Raw genomic sequence first — 18337 nt, 5'->3', positions numbered from 1 at the left:
CTAATTGGTTTCCCTTTATAGGTGATTGATCTTTTCTCCTTGATAGCTTTTAGGATCCTTTCCTTGGTCTGAATTGATCCTGTGCTTATTACGATGTGACAGTGGGATGTCCTGTTCTGGTCTGCTCTATTTGGGGTTCTAAAGGATTCTTGTATTTGAATAGGCCTATCTTTTTGCATGTTTGGGAAGTTCTCTGCTAGGATCCTGTTAAATAAATGTCCTAGACTATTAACTTCTGTCTCTAGGTGCTCCTCTACACCCATTATCCTCAGATTAGGCCTTCTGATGGTGTTTTCTAGATGTTAAATAGATCTACCATATTTCTTGGATTTATCTTGAACAGTTGTCTGTTCTTTCTCTGTAATATCTAGGCTGTCTTCAACCCAGAGATTCTGGTGATTTTCAGATGTTTTTCTCTGGCCCATACATCTACTCTGAAGTCCAGATGTGTATTTTCAGCAATTGCAACATTGATTATAGCATAAAAACTGGACAGCTATTATATCCACAAAAAGAAACATTTGATCCTCATCTACTCCATCTTAGTAAAGACAGTAACATTAATCAACTAACTAAAGACACTCATGTAGAATGGAACTTTGATTCTTTCTTTTCTTAGTTTTCCTAGTCTGCGGATTCTCACACCAGAATGCATCTTCTTGAAGAACTGAATGCCGAGGTACCTGCCTGTAATTCCAGCTAGTCAGGAGGCAAACCCCAGTAAGATTGCAGTTTGTGATCAGCCCTAGGGAAAATGTGAGATCCCATCCAACAAATAAGCTGGGAGTCCTAGCTTTGATGTTGGCAGTGGTATGAGGGTGTTGTCTGAGGCCTGTCCTGTACAAAATCATAAAAAACAGGTAAAGCAAAAATGAGTTGAGAATTTAGCTCAACTGGTAACGTTACCTGCCTGTTGAGGATCTGTGTTCAAACTTTTCCACCAAAATGATGTGTGTGTGTGTGAGTATCTTCAATTCATGCATTTAAAAGTTTGAACTATACAGGCATATTGATAGTATATTTAATGATATATTTAATCAATAGCATATTTGTTTATTTTTACTGTATTTAAAAATTAATAGCTGGGTGCCAATGGCTCACACCTATAATCCTATCTGCTTAGAATGTTGAGATCTGAGGATTACAGGTTAAAGTCAGCCTGGGTAGGAATGTCTTTGAGACTCTTATCTCCAGTTAACCACCAAAAAGTTGGAAGTAGAGCTGTGGCTCAAAGTGTTAACCTTGAGCACAAAAGCTCAGGGACAGGGCCTAGGTCGTGAGTTCAAGCCTCAGGACCAGTACCAAAATATCCTCTTAAAAATGTTTATGGAGGGGCTGGGAAGGTAGCTCAGTGGTAGAGCACTTGCCTTGCATGCCTGAGGCCCTGGGTTCGATTCCTCAGCACCACATAAGCAAAAAGAATAAAGCCGGAAGTGGTGCTGTGGCTCAAGTGGTAGAGCGCTAGCCTTGAGCTGAAGAGCTGAGGGACAGCGCCCAGGCCCAGAGTTCAGGCCCCATGACTGGACTCCCAAAAAAATGTTTATGGACACAATACAGTGGTGTTATCCATAGATAGTCCAGATGCTTTTTAGTATTTATTTATCGTGATTTTTTTTTTAAATTTATGAACCCAGCCCTTGACATCTCAGACTGTACTCTATGGTGTCAAATTTGATCATATTAATGCAAACAAATAGGCTTTCTCATTCTGGCTATGCTAATTTCATTCATTATACTTTCCTCCAAGTTTTTCTACTTTGTCAACTTTTGGAAGGCTCTTCCCCCCGACCTCTTCTTTCCTCCTCCTCCTCCTCCTCCTCCTCATTGTCCTCCTCCTCTTTTTGCTTCCTTTTCTTCCTTCTTCTTTCTTCATCTTCATTTATTTTGGCACCATATGCTTTTCATTATTATAACATTGTAATTTATGTTGGAAATCAAAAAGTGCAATGTTTCTAGCATCCTCTTACTTTCTTAAGATTGCTTTGACTATTTGAGATTTTTTTTCATGTTTCCATATTATGTTTAAGGTTCATATTTTTCTCTACTTCTGTAAAAATAGAGAAAAATAGAGGTGATGTTAGGGATTGTATTAGATCTATAGATTTATTTGAGCAATATGAACAAGTGCAACATTAAATTTTTCAATCTACGAACACAGACTATTTTTCCACTTGTTTGTTCAATCTTCGGTTCCTTTAACCACTGTAACAAAGTATTCCCTATGCCAGCATTTCACCTTCAAGGTTCAGTTTGTTTTTTTAGTATCTCATTCTTTTGATGCTCTTGTAAACATAACTCTGTGTTTACTTTCTATTTTAGATTAGTTGTTAGTGTGTAGATTTACAAAATGATATTTGTGTGTTGATTTTGAAGTATGCATGTTACATGTAGCCTTCTGGATTTTTTTTTTTGGTGAACTTACTACTATTTTTATTGACGTTGTTCTAATTTTGCCACTCCTGGGGCTTGAACTCAGGGCCTGGGCACGGCCCCTGATCTTGATTTGTTCAAGGCTAGTACTCTACCACTTGGGTCAAAGCGCCACTTCTGGCTTTTTCTGTTTATGTGATACTGAGGAATTGAACCTGGGGTTTCATGCATGCTAGGTAAGCAGTTTACCATTAAGCCAAATTCCCAGTCCTGGTGTTGTTCTAAATATTTATAATTCCTTAATTTTTTTGGCTTCTAAATTTGATGTTCTGTGATCATACACCAGTTTATATCCATTCTCTTTTCAGTTGAACTAGGGATTCTTCTGTCTTCATTTTTGCTCTCACAAATGTTGCTTCCTTGAATTATTTTTTGAGTTCATCCTTGAATGTCTTCTTTCATTCTTATTTTTTGGGGGTGTCCAGTTGTGGGGCCTGAACTCTGGGCTTGGGCGTTGTCCCTCAGCTCTTCAGCTCAAGGCTAGCGCTCTACTACTTGAGCCACAGCACCACTTCCGGCTTTTTTCTTTTTGCTTATGTGGTTTTGAGGAATCGAACCCAGGGGGCCTCATGCATGCAAGGCAAGCGCTCTACCACTGAGCCACCTTCCCAGTCCCTCTTCTTTCATTCTGATTTCTGTCCTCTTTCCAAAACTGCCTTACTTTCATCTTTTGGTAAGTGTGCCTTCCTAGTGTTCTTTGATTCTCATCTAACACTGAATTTACTCATAGAGGTATTCCCAGACCATTCTGAGTAAGTGGATCTCCAAATTCGTTTTATCTGAATCATTTCATTCTGAGATTTTTTTCTTCACATAGCATGTGTATGTACATGTATTTATATGTATCTATCTGTTATCTATATATCTATCTTATTTATATGTATGCATGCATGCATGTATGCATGTATGTATCCACCTGTTTATGTTTTTATTCTCTTTTCCACAGTGTGCTGTCTGTCTCCTTTATTATTAAGTTCCCTAAATACAAAGTATATACATATTTATTTTAGCATTTATCACAGTACTTGGATCTGATGAAATGTGCAATGAGCATTTGTGAAATAAGCAAATGTATTAAAATATATCATTAGTGTTTGTCATAGTTAAATTCTAGAATGCTTGTGTGTGTGTGTGTGTGTGTGTGTAAAATTTTTGATGTCATACATTTTCCATTTAACTAGATTTTCTAGGTACTCCAGATATTCAACTGTATGAAATAAAATGTTCTTGGCTACACTTTACTTCTTCAATGGAAGAAAGTAGAATTGCATCAAATCTGTAAAGTTGGTTGTATCTAGAAATGTAACTGAGTCTTATTGTTCTCATAGCTTTGTTGTTTAGGAGATATGAATTCTTCTCTGGTCGACAGGTATGAATTGAGTTAGTGAAGATGGAGAGTACTAGGGATAAGTTTTAAAATGCAATTATGAAATTGAACTTTTAAATAACTAAGTTATTAGGCAGAACTGCTAACATTGGGAATCATTTTACCTATGATAAGTATGATTAAAAGGATGTGGTTGTATCCCATGAAAGCATTATATGATAATTTTTAAATGTCAGATGAGTTTAGTAAAATCTCACAACTTAAGTGCCACCTAAAAAGCAAGAATTACACTAAATTACTCCTGGAAACCATGTGAATAGGATGATCCTCTGACTTTGGGCAATTCAGATGCATTTAAAAAAAATTGCATAGTTCCAATTTGGAAAGGAGCTCTTGAGGTGACATGTTCTTCTAGTATGTTAACTAAACCCAGGGCACAGTAAGGGATGGCTGTCATTTAAAGTAGCTGAACTGCTACCTTCATTTTCTTTTAAGTTTCAACCTTAACATTAATGGAAATTATTGCCTGCTTCTCGCCACACTTCTGAAATAAGATTAAAGGAGTAACTTTATGGGGTGTGTTTTCAAAGTTCTTAGGAAATATCTAAGTAGTGTGAGAGTACCCTTGCAAGCAATGGGTTTGATGCCATTTTCCCTATCCATATTCTACCTCAGGTTGTTGAAGACGGCTAAGTCTTTTCATTAAAGTGCTTGTTCTCAATGTAAATTCTAAAGCAAATTTCAACTTTTACTCTTACATTTGTTTGTTGTTTTTAATATATAGAGGGGTTACAGATATAAGAATCAGGTACAATTAGTAATTTTTTTAACCATGTATTTCCCTTCTGTTGCTTTCTCCCATTTTTCCCTCTTGTCCCCAGCCATAAGATATCCAGTTCATTTTCCCCGTAGTGTCTACTGAGTATCACTGTTGTATTTGTTCATCCTTGTTTCATCTTTTATGTTCCTTCCAAGTCCTTGAACTTGATGTTTCACTTAAAAGTTAAGACCATAAGAGGACCCTAAAAGCACTATTAAGTGAATTAGACTAGGTATCCCGTTAAGATGTTGAAATGATTTAAGACTCAGTATAAGTTGTTTACACTGGAACTTTCAAAATTACATGTTAGCCAAATGTCTTTAGTGAAAAATGATGTAAAGTACAGTATTTATCATCCCAGTCTTCCTCATTGCCCTGAACTAAGAGTGTCTGTCTAAGGTACAAATCAGGTCTAGAGGATTGGGTTTGATATAATTTGCAATCATTTGGTAGATAGGAGTTATTCAGCTTTTGGTCTAATTCAAAGAAGCTTTTGGCACTATGATCTAAATATTAGATTAGAAGATTCATAATTAATCTTAATCAAAAGTAGTGTCCAATCAGTGTTCTACACAGGATAATTTTCAGTTCTAACTAGACCACACAATTGTATGACACAGTTCAAAGTGCTTTTGTGTTTATTAATTTTTTCATTCATATTGTTTAAATGTTACTGTTAGTAACAAAAACTTATCAACCAACTTTTATTTGCTCATTATCATGCAGAGTTCTTGTGATCTAATGTAGGACAGGGAAAAGGCTGATCTTTGGCTTTTTTACACTTATGATTCAATTGTTATAACAATTATAAGACTTCTAAAACTTTTGACTTATCTCTATCAGTAGTAGAATTGGCAAAACTTTTAATTTTTGTAATTGACACATAATAATTGTACATGTTTTTATGGTGTGCTATGTGATGTCTTGATTCAAGTATATATTGGGTAGTGATTGAATCAGGGTGATTAACATAACCATTATCTTAACTTAGAAAATAATCATTCCTTAACTAGGCGCTGGTGGCTCATGCCTGTAATCCTAGCTACTCAGGAGGCTGAGATCTGAGGGTTGTGGTTCAGAGCCAGTCCAATCAGGAAAGTGTGTGAGACTCTTCAATAAGCCACTAGAAAACCGGAAGTGGCTCTGTGGCTCAAGTGGTATGGGGCTCATGTTGAGCTGAAGAGCGTAGGGACAGTACCCAAGCCCAGAGTTCAAGCCCCACGACCGACAAAAAAGAAAAAAAGAAAAAAAATCATTCCTTTATCTGGAATATATTCAAAACCCTAATGTCTAGGTCTTTCAAGTTAACACATTATTGTTGACTGTATTTACCTTACTGTGCTACTGAAAACAAGAATATATTTCACCTAACTATGATTTTGAAATTTTTGACCAACCTCTTCTCATTTTTCTTACCTACAACTCTGTTGGTAACCACTATTTTATTCTCAGCTCACTTAGGGTCCACTTTTTTTTGTATATGGATTCTAAATATGGATGTCCTCATGTAGTATTTTTAATTCTTCCTTATGTTGAACAATATACAGATTTATTCATATTCTGGCTATTGTAAATCCTGCTGCAAATGTCATTCTTCACAGAAGTAGAAAAAGCACTTTAAACTTCACATGGAAATAAAAATGATTCCAAGTACCATGGCAAGCTATATTTAGCAAAAAGACAAATGCTATTTAACACCAACAAGCAAGCACACAAAAACGCATAGTATTAGACCTATTGTTTTACGTTTTATTAAGTGATCTTGATTTTTGTATATAATTTGTATTTCTCATTGACTTCTGTAAGAAAATAATTAGCATTTTTCCTTTGGTGTTATTTTCACCTAATAATCCCTGTGAATTTTGATAATGATTTTTTCCTTTCTCATTGATCATGCCTATAACACACAGAATACATTCAAGCACTAAATTCATATGGAAGAAATGTAGCATTTTGCTTGTTCTTTTTTTCAGGGGATGACCATTCGTCCTCTTGTCGACTTACTAGATGTGACAAGAAAGAGAGAGACAACTCCAACTGTGAGTGAGCAGATTCTCATTCGGGTAAGCCATGCATTTATCATCATCTAAGTAATCTTGTTGACTGGAGCCAAACCTTACATGATTGTTTAATTTTTAAATTATTTTCCTAATAAAATGAGTCATGATTTTCTGACTTAAGTAGATAGTTCCAATTGTATACTCATAACAAATTATGTTTTAGCTTGTCTTTCATGACAATATTTTAAAATATATTTGTATTTGTAGACTATCATTTGAATTAGATGTTTTATTTCCTTATGAGGAGATTCGGGTTATATGATTTTGTGATTTTTATACTAATATTAGCATTCATATGTTTTTGTTATCTGCTCTTGTTCCTATTCTGAACCTACATGTACCCAGATTTCTTTTTATGATTTCCCTACAATGTTACTTATTTCTCCAAAACATTTTGCTTTTATATTGTTACCATTAAATAGAATGGCTTTCTTTTTTCATGAATACCCACATTTCATCAGGGCAGTCTCAAAATGCATATTTGCATACATGTGGGACTTCCATAATTCCACAGTCTTTTACTTATTTACTGTATATTTGCCTTTTCTTGTTGCATTGACTATATACATATGTCAAGTTTTTACTTGAGTTCTATCTACTACTTCTTTACTTCATGCCTCTTCAATCATTTCTAAATCTTCCAAGAGCTGGGGCATTTTACTTCTATTTCCTCCATAGACCAAAACCAGTTCTTTGGTAGGTTATTGAATCAGACATGATACTGATTAATATGAACTTTTTCCATTTCAAATTGTGCATTTATAAACTTTGATTAGGGAATTCTACAAACATCAAAACATAACTACAGATACTTCTTGTTATGTTAGCCTAAAAAGAGAGGCTAAATAAGCAAGTGAGATGACATAATTTTGAAGGTGTTTTTGATGGTTCCTTTATTTGGTAGTGAGCATGTTTCTCATATATGCTATATATTTAGATAAATGTTTTTTTTTTCAGTTCTTTGATCACTTGTTGGCTGGCATAGAAGATATATCAGGACACTGGGGACAATATTACTGGAAGGACAAGTGAGGATTTACAAACATTTATCTTTATGTATGTGTGGAATAAAGAAATGAGTCAATTCTTTCTGGATGTTTATGTGGACTATTTATATTTATACATCTTTATTGTTCTATATGTCATAAATAAACATGCCAGCAAAACACATAGGCAGAGATCTTTTTATTTTCCTTATTGTGAGAGACATGATTGACTTCAAATTCAAATTCCAAATATGCCATAAACTTCTCCCTTATATGTACAGCCTCAGAGAAAGCAATTTTACATCAGATGACTTCAATAACAATTAAACTCTTGCCCCTTAGAAGTCTGAACTTCTTACCTTTGTTTACAGAAACCTGATTCTATTGGCAACTGCTAAAACTTTCCTATCTATGTCATGATGGTCCTCCTGCTGTTCATTCCACTGAAGCCATATAATCCCTCTGCTTACATTTTGAATCCATACAATTCAGGACATTTTGGCTTCAAGTCTATTCATAGTGTTCCTTCTCTCTGGAATGATCCCTTACCACATTCTTGGCTATCTAGGACTTTCTTGCCATTTACATCTTACTTTAAATTTAATCTCATCAAAGATCTCTTTCCTCATTACTCAATCATTATTGTATCTGTGTAATGCCATTTCCTAACCTATAACTCTCTGGTACTTTAATGTTTCATTTTATTAATTTTTTCTATTTTGAAAACATAATTACAATCCATCACTATTTTTATTATATGTTTCTTTACCATTAAAATAAGAGGTGATGGGATGGACTTTTATCTTTCTTGTTGAATTTTGTTTTACAACACTTAGAAAGAATTCCTTCCAAACATGTTAATAATAGATATTTCTGAGTGAATAATTGGGTGACAATGAATCATAGAGGCATTTTATGTAGATACAAATCTGATCCTACTTATAGAAATATTTGGATTATTTTAAATTGTAATCTACTCCTAAGTGCTCTGATAACAATGAATATTAAAATCTGTTGCCTCTCTGTAAATTCCTGACAGGAAGGAACAGTGTAAAAAATGAGATTTAGTTCTAGCAGGCAGCACTTGGCACAAGCCTAATGATTTGTAGGCATCCTTTTATGTCACCTTCTAGAAAATGTATATATGATAAGAGAACCAGGAGAAGTTCCTTTCAACAATTTTTCTTTAAACTCTGCCAAATAAAAACATCTTTGCCATTGTTATAAATGCAAGGACTCAAGCAAAAATAGATATTTTCTACTTCTTATTTTGATCACAGAGAATGAAGATAAATAATGTTTATGTTAATTGATTTTCCATTTCTTCTAGGTCAAATAGCAAAACATGTGTGTGTGTGTGTGTGTGTGTGTGTGTGTATACACTTTTATTTTAGACTTCAACACATACTAGGACAGAACTTTACTACTCTGACACAAACACCTAGCCTAATCTTTTTCTAAATAATAAAGCACATAACTTGGTTGTGCCTATAGTCAAGAAAACCTCAGACTCCTGAAACATCAAAATGTCTTTTAAAGTGAAACATTCAACAGAAGTAGATCTCAGTATAGTCTTACAAACTATAATACAGTTTTGAAACCATAACTTTGACTGTAAGCATAAGTTTAGTAAATATTTTCACACAAGTGTTAATTCTCAAATTAATGTAACTTTAGTTTTGTGTCTTGTACTTTTTGAAAAAAACAAAAAAACAAAAAAAAAACAAGCCCCCCCCAAAAAAACAGTGTTACCACTTTTAATTATCCACCATTACTTAAAACTCTTTTTTTTGGTTCGGTAGTAAGGCCTGAACTCTGGGCTCAAGGCTAGTGCTCTACCACTTGAGCCAGAGCGCCACTTTGGCTTTTTCTGCTTATGTGGTGCTGAGGAATTGAACTCAGGGCCCCATGTACGTAAGGCAAGCACTCTACCACTGAGCCACCTTCCCAGACCCTCCTGTGCTTTTTTAAAATACAGATTTCTTAAGTAAACCTTAGAAAAATCTACCTCTTTACTTTTCCCATGTTCTGAAACTAAATTGTATCAGGTACCTTGGTCCTTTGTGACTGTCTTTAAAATGTACAATCTACTTCCACAGTATTTCTGTTTCCAATGCAAAAGTATTTTTAATTAATGGTTCTGCTTTCCCTTGGTGTAGTTGACTCTGTTGGGCTAAACCTAAACTATGCTTTGCTTCATTAGCATATGTTTGCAATTAGGATTTCTTGTGTTTTTTCTTCTTCTGCATATACTAAATTTCCATTTAAATGAAACAAATTTGGAATAGATATCTGGGAAGTTTATAAATAGAGTCTAAATGTCTTGAGGAAAAATTGCTGGAATTTATTTTTCTTTGCTTATTTAACAGATTGGAATATTTAAATGGAAGATACCTGCAGAAGATTTTACTCAGAGAATATAACCAGTCCAAATCAAGCATTGTGCTTCTTCATGAAAAACTTGAGAGAAAACATGCCATTGAGATGGTAGAAGCAGGCCAGTTAATGCACATGCCATCCAGTACATCCTTACTGTAAGTGTGTGTGTGTGTGTGTGTGTGTGTGTGTGTGTGTGTGTGTGTGTGTGTGTGTGTGTGTTACGGTGGGTTTCCATTTGTTTAAACATTACTGTAAAACTACAGAAATCCTCAAAGTACCATCCTTTTAAAACATAGTTTTTCTTTCCTTGTGTTTCTTCTGGAAATCATGAGGAACTATGCTTTTGCCAATTCTTTAAAACTTGAGGATGTTTACATCATCTCAATCTGCATTATTTTTTATGTAGAGATAAACACAGCTTAATGAAATAAAACATGTATGTGACAAGTTTAACTTTTCAGAGATTCAAAAGAAATGAAATTGACTAAGAAATGGAATCAAATGTTAAATGTGCTCAAGTCATTTTTTGCTATATTTTTAAATATATATTTTTATTGTAAAGATACTGTACAGAGGGGTTACAGTTACATGAATAGGGTAATGAGTACATTTCTTATAAAGCATTTTCCCCCCTTCTTTGTTTTTCCCCTACCATCCCTTCCTTTCCACCTCCCCATCTCCTCCCTTCCTCACCTCCCACAAGGTGCAAAGTTTGTTTTTAACATAGTGTCTTGTACATCTCATTGTTACAATGGGTCAACCTGTATCCATGTTTCAGCATTTTGTTATTTCCCTTCCCCTCCCAAAATTAGAAAAAAAAGTATTTGAAAGATGCAGGGAAACAGAATTAAATACAGTGAAAACAGGGATTATAGTATGGGGGAAGAACACACAAAATAAACAAAAGAATCATATAGTACATATAAGTACATTAAAAACAACAGCAACAAAGATAAAACCTCTTGTCCCTAAATTGGGGCTCATTTTGCTTAGCACAATCTTATATGATCATATATGTATAGCTTTTGACCTTTTCTACTTGTCTGGTAAGATTATCCTAGACATATACTAGTTATTGCAAATAAGGGAAACCATAGGGCCTATGTTTCTATGGTTCTGGCTTACTTCACTTAGTATAATTTTTTTCCAAGTCTTTCCATTTCCTAAAAAATTTGGCAGTGTCGTTCTTTCTGATGAAGACATAGAATTCCATTTTGTTCATACACACAGACACACAGACACACACATATCACATTTTCTTTTATTTAATTGTATGATCTTTTTTTTAATTGTGAAAATACCGTACAGAGGGGTTACAATTCATGGGCAAGGTAACGAGTACATTTCTTATCAAGCATTGTTGCCTCCTCCTTTGTTTCCTCTTCCCATCCCTTCCCATCTCCCCCCCCCCACCACATCCTACCTCCCCCACCTCTCCATCCCCCCATGCCAAAGTTGTAAAGTTAGTTTTTAGACATAATGTCTTGTACATCTCATTGTTGCAATGAGTCCACCTGTATCCCTATTTAAACAACTTGTTTTTTCCCTTCCCCTCCACAAATTATACCAACATCAAATACTGTGAAAACACACACATTTTCTTGATCCATTCATCTGCTGAGGGGCATATGGATTGGTTATATCTCAGCTATGGTGAATAATGCTGCGATAAATATAGTTGTGCTGGTAGCTTTAGTATAGCCTTGTTTGTGATCGTTTGGGTAAATGCTCAAAAGTGGGATTGCTGGGTCATAGGGGAGCTCTATGTGGAATATTTTGAGGAACCTCCATACTACTTTCCAAAGTGGTTGAACAAGTTTACACTCCCACCAACAATGCAGTAAGGTTCCCTTCTGTCCACATCCCTTCCAGCATCTGTTGTTATTAGAGTTGTTGATTATAGCCATTCTAACCCTGGCGAGGTGGAATCTCAGTGTTGTTTTGATTTTTGCATTTCTTTTATGGCTTGAGAAGTCAAGCATTTCTTCACTTGTCTATTGGTCCTTATTTCCTCTTCAGAGAAGTCTCTCTTTAAGTCTGTAGTCCACTAATTAATCAGGCGGTTTTTCTTTGAGGATTTGTTTTTGGAGGGTTTATTTTTTATTTTTGAGTTCTAAGTATATTTTAGATATGAGGTCCTTGTCTGTTTGGCTGGTGAAGATCTTCTCCCAATCTGTGGGCTTTCTATTGATCTTGCTAGCTATGTCCTTTGCCATGCAGAAGCTCTGCAACTTCATGCAGTCCCTAAACTTCCTTTGATTTGTTGTGTTTCTGGGTCTTTATTAAGAAAATTTTGGCCTGTGCCAAGGAACCCTACAGTTTCTTCTATTCCTTCCTGTAATGTTTTCAGGGTGTCTGCTTTTACTTCGAGGTCTTTGATCCATTTGGAGTTGATTCTGGAGCAGGGTAATATATAAGGATCTAGCTTTAGTTTTCTACAGGTTTTAATCTGTTTTACCAGCACCATTTACTGAAGAGGCTGTCTTTCCTCCATTCTATTTTTTTAGCTCCCTTATCGAAGATTAGGTGACTTTAGGGCTGTGGGTTAATTTCTTGGTCTTTCCAATGGTCCTCAGGTCTGTTCTTGTGCTAGTACCAAGCTGTTTTGATTACCACGGATATGTCGTAGAGTTTGAAGTTTGGTATTGATATTCCCCCAACACTGTTCTTTCTGCTAAGGATTGTTTTTTGCTATTCAGGGTCTTTTATTGTTGCATATGAAATTTTGGATTGCCTCTTCTATTTCCTTGACGAATGAGGTTGGGATATTGATAGTTATCGTATTGAGTTTGTAGATAGCCTTTGGCAGTATTGCCATTTTCCCAATGGTAATCCTTTCAATCCATGCGCAAGGGAGGTTTTTCCACTTCCTTAGTTTTGCTTTAATTTTCTTTTTCAAGTTTTTAAAGTTTTCATCATATATTTCCTTCACTTCTTCAGTGATGTTAACTCCTAGGTATTTTTTTTTTTTTTGGTGGGGCTATTATAAACGGAGTTGCTTTCCTGATTTCAGCTGCATTCTTCTCGTTATTGGTATAGAGGAAAGCCACTGTTTTTTTTTAGGGTTAATTTTATACCCTGCTACTTTGCTAAAGTTTCGAATCAGTGCAAGTAACTTGGAAGTAGATTCCTTGGGGTTCTTTAAATACAAGATGATGTCATCTGCAAAGAGGGAGAATTTTACTTCATCTTTCCCTATTTGGATCCCCTTTATGTTTGCATCTTGTCTTATTGCTTTAGCTAGGCATTCTAATACTAAATTGAAGAGAAGAGAGTGGACATCCTTGTCTTGTTCCTGAGTTTAGAGGAAATGGCTTTAATTTTTCATCATTAAGTATAATGTTTGCTGTGGGTTTGCCATACACAGCCTTTATTATATTGAGGAATGTTCCATGGATTCCTAGTTTTTCCATAGCTTTAATCATAAAGGGGTGTTGGCTCTTGTCAAATGCTTTTTTTGCATCCATTGAAATGATCCTGTATTTCCTATCCATCCTCTTGTTGATGTGATGAATTACATTAGTTGATTTGTGTATATTGAACCAGCTTTGCATCCCGAAATGAATCCTGTTTGATCATAGTATATGATTTTTTAAAAAATGAATTTGTTGAAGTCGATTAGCCAGAATTTTTTTAAATTTTTATTTATTTTTTATTGTGAAAATACTGTACAGAGGGGTTACAATTACATGGGCAAGATAATGTGTACATTTCTTATCAAGCATTGTAGCCTCCTCCTTTGTCTCCCTTTCCCATCCCTTCCCATCCTTCCCCCCGCCCCGATTAGCCAGAATTTTATTGAGAAGTTTTGCATTGATATTCATCAAAGAAATGGATCTAGCTGGGTGCTGGTGACTCACAACTGTAATTCTAGCAACTCAGGAGGCTGAGATCTGAGGAGCACAGTTCAAAGCCAGCCCCGGCAAGAAACTCTGTGAATCTCTTACCTCCAATAAACCAGTAAAACACTGGAAGTGGTGCTGTGGCTCAAGTGGTAGAGTGCTCACCTTGAGCTGAAGAGCATAGGGACAGCGCCCAAGCCCAGAGTTCAAGTCCCACAAAGGATAAAAAAGAAAAGCAGAGAAAAGAAAAGAAATGGGTCTATAGTTCTCTTTCTTTGATGAGTCTCTGCCTGGTTTTGGGATGAGTGTTATGATGGCTTCATAGTGTTTGGTAGTGAACTTTCACTTTCAAATTCATTGAATACTTAAAGGAGTATTGGTGTGAGTTCTTTGAAGGCTTTGTCGAGTTCAGCTTTAAATCCATCTGGTCTAGGGCTTTTCTTGGATGAGTGGGCTCTTATTGCTGCTTCTATTTCGATGCTGATATGGATCTGTTATGTTGAGTAAATCATCTTGGTTTAGTTTGGGCATGTCAATATTTGCTAGAAATTCATCCATTTCTTCCAGATTCTCAAACTTATTGTTTTTTTGTTTTTGTTTTTTTTTTTTGGGGGGGTGCAGTCATGGGCCTGAACTCTGGGCCTGGTCGCTGTCCCTCAGCTCTTCAGCTCAAGGCTAGCGCTCTACCACTTGAGCCACATCACCACTTCCGGCTTTTTTCTTTTTGCTTATGTGGTGCTGAGGAATTGAACCCAGGGCTTCACGCATACAAGGCAAGCGCTCTACCACTGAGCCACCTTCCCAGCCCCCCAGATTCTCAAACTTATTAGCATAGAGGTTTGAGAAATATTCCCATATTATGTTCTGAATCTTGGTTGTTTCTGTGGTGATGTTTTCATTCTCATCTCTGAGTTTGTTTATTTGGGTGTGTTCTCTTTTTTTCTGATAAGATTTGGTAAGGTCTGTCAATTTTGTAAATTTTTTGAAGAACCAACTCTGTTGATTCTTTCTATGTTTTTTGGACTCTAATTCATTTAATTCTGATTTAATTTTAATTATTTGTTTCTGTCTACTTCATTGTGGTTTGTCTTGTTGCTGTTTTTCAAGGAGCTTCAGGTGCCCCATTAAATTGTTGGTTTCACATCACTCCAATTTGTTGATGTAAGAACTCAGAGCTGTAAACTTGCCTCTGACTACTGCCTTTGCTGTGTCCCAGAAGACCTGATGATTTGTGTGCTCATTTTTGTTAAATATCATGAACATTTGAATTTCCTTTCTAATCTCTTCCATGACCCACTGGTGGTTCAACAGTATTTTGTTTAGGCTCTCTGTTCCAGGATTTTATTCCATTGTGGTCTGAGAGAATGAAGGCATAATATCAATGTTTCTGAATTTGGCGAATTTGTGCTGCTGAGAAAGACATGTGATCTGATGCTGCTGGGTGGAATATTTGGTGGATGTCTGTGAAGTTTAGTTGATCTATGCAGTTGTTTAGATCTGAGGTTTCTCTGTTGAGTTTTTGTTGGGTTGATATATCTAGTGAGGATAATAGTGTTTAAGTCCCCAATAATTAATGTCTTTGGACCTATGTGAGATTTGAGGGAAAGTAGTATTTCTTGGATAAATATGGGTGCTCCATTATTTGGTGAATATATATTTAGAATTGTAATATCATCCTGAAGGAGAGATCCCTTAATTAGTATGTAATGACCTTTTTATCTCTTCTCATTGATTTTAATTTGAAGTCTATTTTATCTGAGATTTGGATTGCAACTCCCACCTGTTTATGGGGACCATTTTCTTGGTAGATTTTATTCCAACTTTTCACTTTCAGAATATGTATATTTTTTTGGGGGGGGGTTTAAGGTGTTTCTTTTGAAGGCAGCATACAGAAGGATCTTGCTTTTTGATCCAAATAGACAATCTATGTTGCTTAATTGGAGTGTTAAGTCCATTAATATTGAGAGATGGGACTGAGAGGTCTTTGTCTGTTTCTGCCTTTTTATCCATGTTTTAGGGGGCTGTGCCACGGCTGTTCTTGCTGTGATCACATTCTCTTTTTGTGGGCCGTTTCAGTGCCAATATCCCATTCTTGTTGGTTTTCTATGTGTAGAATGTCTTTGAGGAGTTTTTGTAAAGATGGTTTGGTAGAGATTCATTGCTGCAGTTTTTCTTTGCTGTGGAAGGTTTTTATTTGTCTTTATGCTATGAATGAGAGCTTAGCTGGGTAAATTATTCTTGTTGGTTATTTGCTTTAGGGCATGGCATACCTCATTCTAGGACATACTTGCTTACATGGTCTCGGCTGAGAAGTCTGAGGATATTCTGATTGGCTTACCTTTATTGTTTTCTTTTCCCTTGCAGCTTGAAGAATTCTTTCCTTAGTTTCTATTAATCCTGTATGGACTATAATGTGGCAGTGAAATGTCCTGTTCTGCTCTGGTCTATTTGGGATTCTAAAAGTTTCTTGTATCTTGTTGGGCTTGTTTATTTGTATATTTGGGATGTTATCTGCTGAATATATTTCCTAATCCATTGGCTTCCCTGTCCAGGCCCTCCTCAATACCTATTAGTCTCAAATTAGGCTTCTTGATTGCATCTTTTGCTCCTGCAATGATCTATCATGCTTCTTGCTTTTGTTATAAATATCTCTGTCCTCTTTCTCTATGGAGTGTAAACTATGTTTTCCCTCTGAGATTCTGTCTTCTGCTTCCACTATTCTTCTTTCAAGGCTTTTTACTTTGCTATTTATCTCCCTTCCTTCTTACTGGTCTTTCTTAATGGTGGCCAGCTCTTTATTGAAGTTTTCTCTTAAGTCTTGAATAGATTGCCTTATCTCCTGGAGTTGGTTTTCAGACTGGGTATTTATCTTTTCTTTGGGCTCTTTCTCCTTCTATTGGAGTTCCTTTATCTTTTTATTTGTGGATACCATGAAGTTATCTATTAATTTCTGGTTGGCCTCAGCACTTTCTCATGTAGCCCTATGCAGGGTGTCCACCATTTCATTCAGTAGATTTACCTGACATGCTTTTAAAATATCTTGAGCATTATGCTATTGGTCATTCTGGGATTGCTCTATAGCTTGTTTAGGTGGAGATGAAGTTGAGGTTAGTTGATTGTCCATGTTTCTTGCATTTCTGCAGTTAGTTCCACCCATTTAGAGAAAGGAGCCACTCCAGTACCACAATAGGACAGTCTTTTAGGGAAGTAGCCAACCCGGTTTATTGTAGATGTATAGAACTTAGGGTTTCAAAATTGTGGGTAGGTGTCTCCCTATTTAGCTTGTTTTCTTTGCTTGGAAAAGGATATTGTGGTGCAGGTTGGAGGAGATTATATATAATTGTAAATTGTGAGATGATCTGGATTTAGCTGTTAAGTAGTCTTCACTTTAGGGTTGACAAGATGGGCCCCTTGTACTCAGTTAAAACGGAACTGTGTTGTGGCAGCCAGGATGGTGTTGGCGGGTTCTCAGTGGGAGGGTCTGGGCATTGGTAGGACCATGGGGGAGGGTTGGTGTCTGCAGCACCTGAGGGGTCTCTCTCTGCATTCTGTGGGGTGGGGAGTCTGGGTACTGGGAGGACCAGGTGGAGCTTGGGACTACAGGCTGCAGTGGGCGTCAGCAGTGCTAGGCTATAACGGTGGTGGATGGTGGCTGGAAGCTACGGGCTGTGTCAGTGGTGGTGCAGAAGGGTCACCTAATTCGGTGGGTGGAGTGGTCCACAGCAGCTCTGGACTGTGCTGGTAGTGGTGAAGGCGCAGACTGGGTTGTGTAGGGTCAGTGTAGTGTGGCTGTGGGAGCCCAGGGTTGGCACCTGGTGTCAGCAGGAAGGCAGTGAGTCCCAACAGAGTGCAGTCGGTGGGCTGGTAGTCCCTTGGGGTAAGGGATTGGCTGTGGCTGTAGTGTCCTTTGGGCTGTGTGCAGAAGTGACAGGGATCCATGGGGATCCCGCTAGTGCTGCCTGCAGGGGACTTTACACTGGCTCTAGCTGTGATTTTTGGGGCGCTTAACCAGTGGTGCCCATTTCAGGTGGTTGCAAAGGTGGTGTTTTCTGATTCCTCTTGGTGCACCTTCTCCATAGCTGCGGAGCTGGCAGGTTGTAGCCGGGGTCCACTTGCCAAATCCAGGCTCTTCATCTGTTTCCCTCCTAAGTTTCTGTGGGTCTGGTATTGAGCACTTTTTTTGAAAATTTAATTTTATTTTATTTGTGAACATACTGTACAGAGGAGTTACAATTACATGGGCAGGATAATGTGTACATTTCTTACCAAGCATTGCAGCCTCCTCCTTTGTTTACCCTTCACATCCCTTCCCAGGCTCCCCCCTCCCCCCATCCCAATCCTTCTCCTTTCCCCCCTTCCCCCCCCCCCCCCCGTCCCCCCGCACCGACGTTGTAAAGCTCGTTTTGGACCTGACAACTTGTATTTCTCATTGTTGCAACAGGTCCACCTGTATCCTTAAACAACTGGTTTTTCCCCATCTCCTTCACAAGTTA

The 18337-nt window shown here is 36.9% G+C and overlaps 1 protein-coding gene across 1 annotated transcript in view; it reads left to right on the top strand.

Moving 5' to 3' along the window:
• LOC138839812 (sodium/hydrogen exchanger 2-like) overlaps positions 1-10161 on the top strand; it is a 55742-nt gene extending 45581 nt beyond the window's left edge. The window contains exons 6-8 of the mRNA XM_070039346.1: positions 6551-6640; positions 7595-7665; positions 9993-10161. Of these exons, the coding sequence (XP_069895447.1) occupies positions 6551-6640; positions 7595-7665; positions 9993-10161 (330 nt within the window). The remainder of the gene's footprint in view (positions 1-6550; positions 6641-7594; positions 7666-9992) is intronic.
• Positions 10162-18337: the final 8176 nt, after the last annotated feature.

Source organism: Dipodomys merriami, unplaced genomic scaffold (assembly GCF_024711535.1).
Source record: "Dipodomys merriami isolate MVZ:Mamm:240054 unplaced genomic scaffold, mDipMer1.0.p SCAF_3, whole genome shotgun sequence".
NCBI classification, from domain to species: domain Eukaryota; kingdom Metazoa; phylum Chordata; class Mammalia; order Rodentia; family Heteromyidae; genus Dipodomys; species Dipodomys merriami.
The sequence above is the reverse complement of the archived record's forward strand: the minus strand, read 5'-3'. Positions and strand labels throughout refer to the sequence as shown.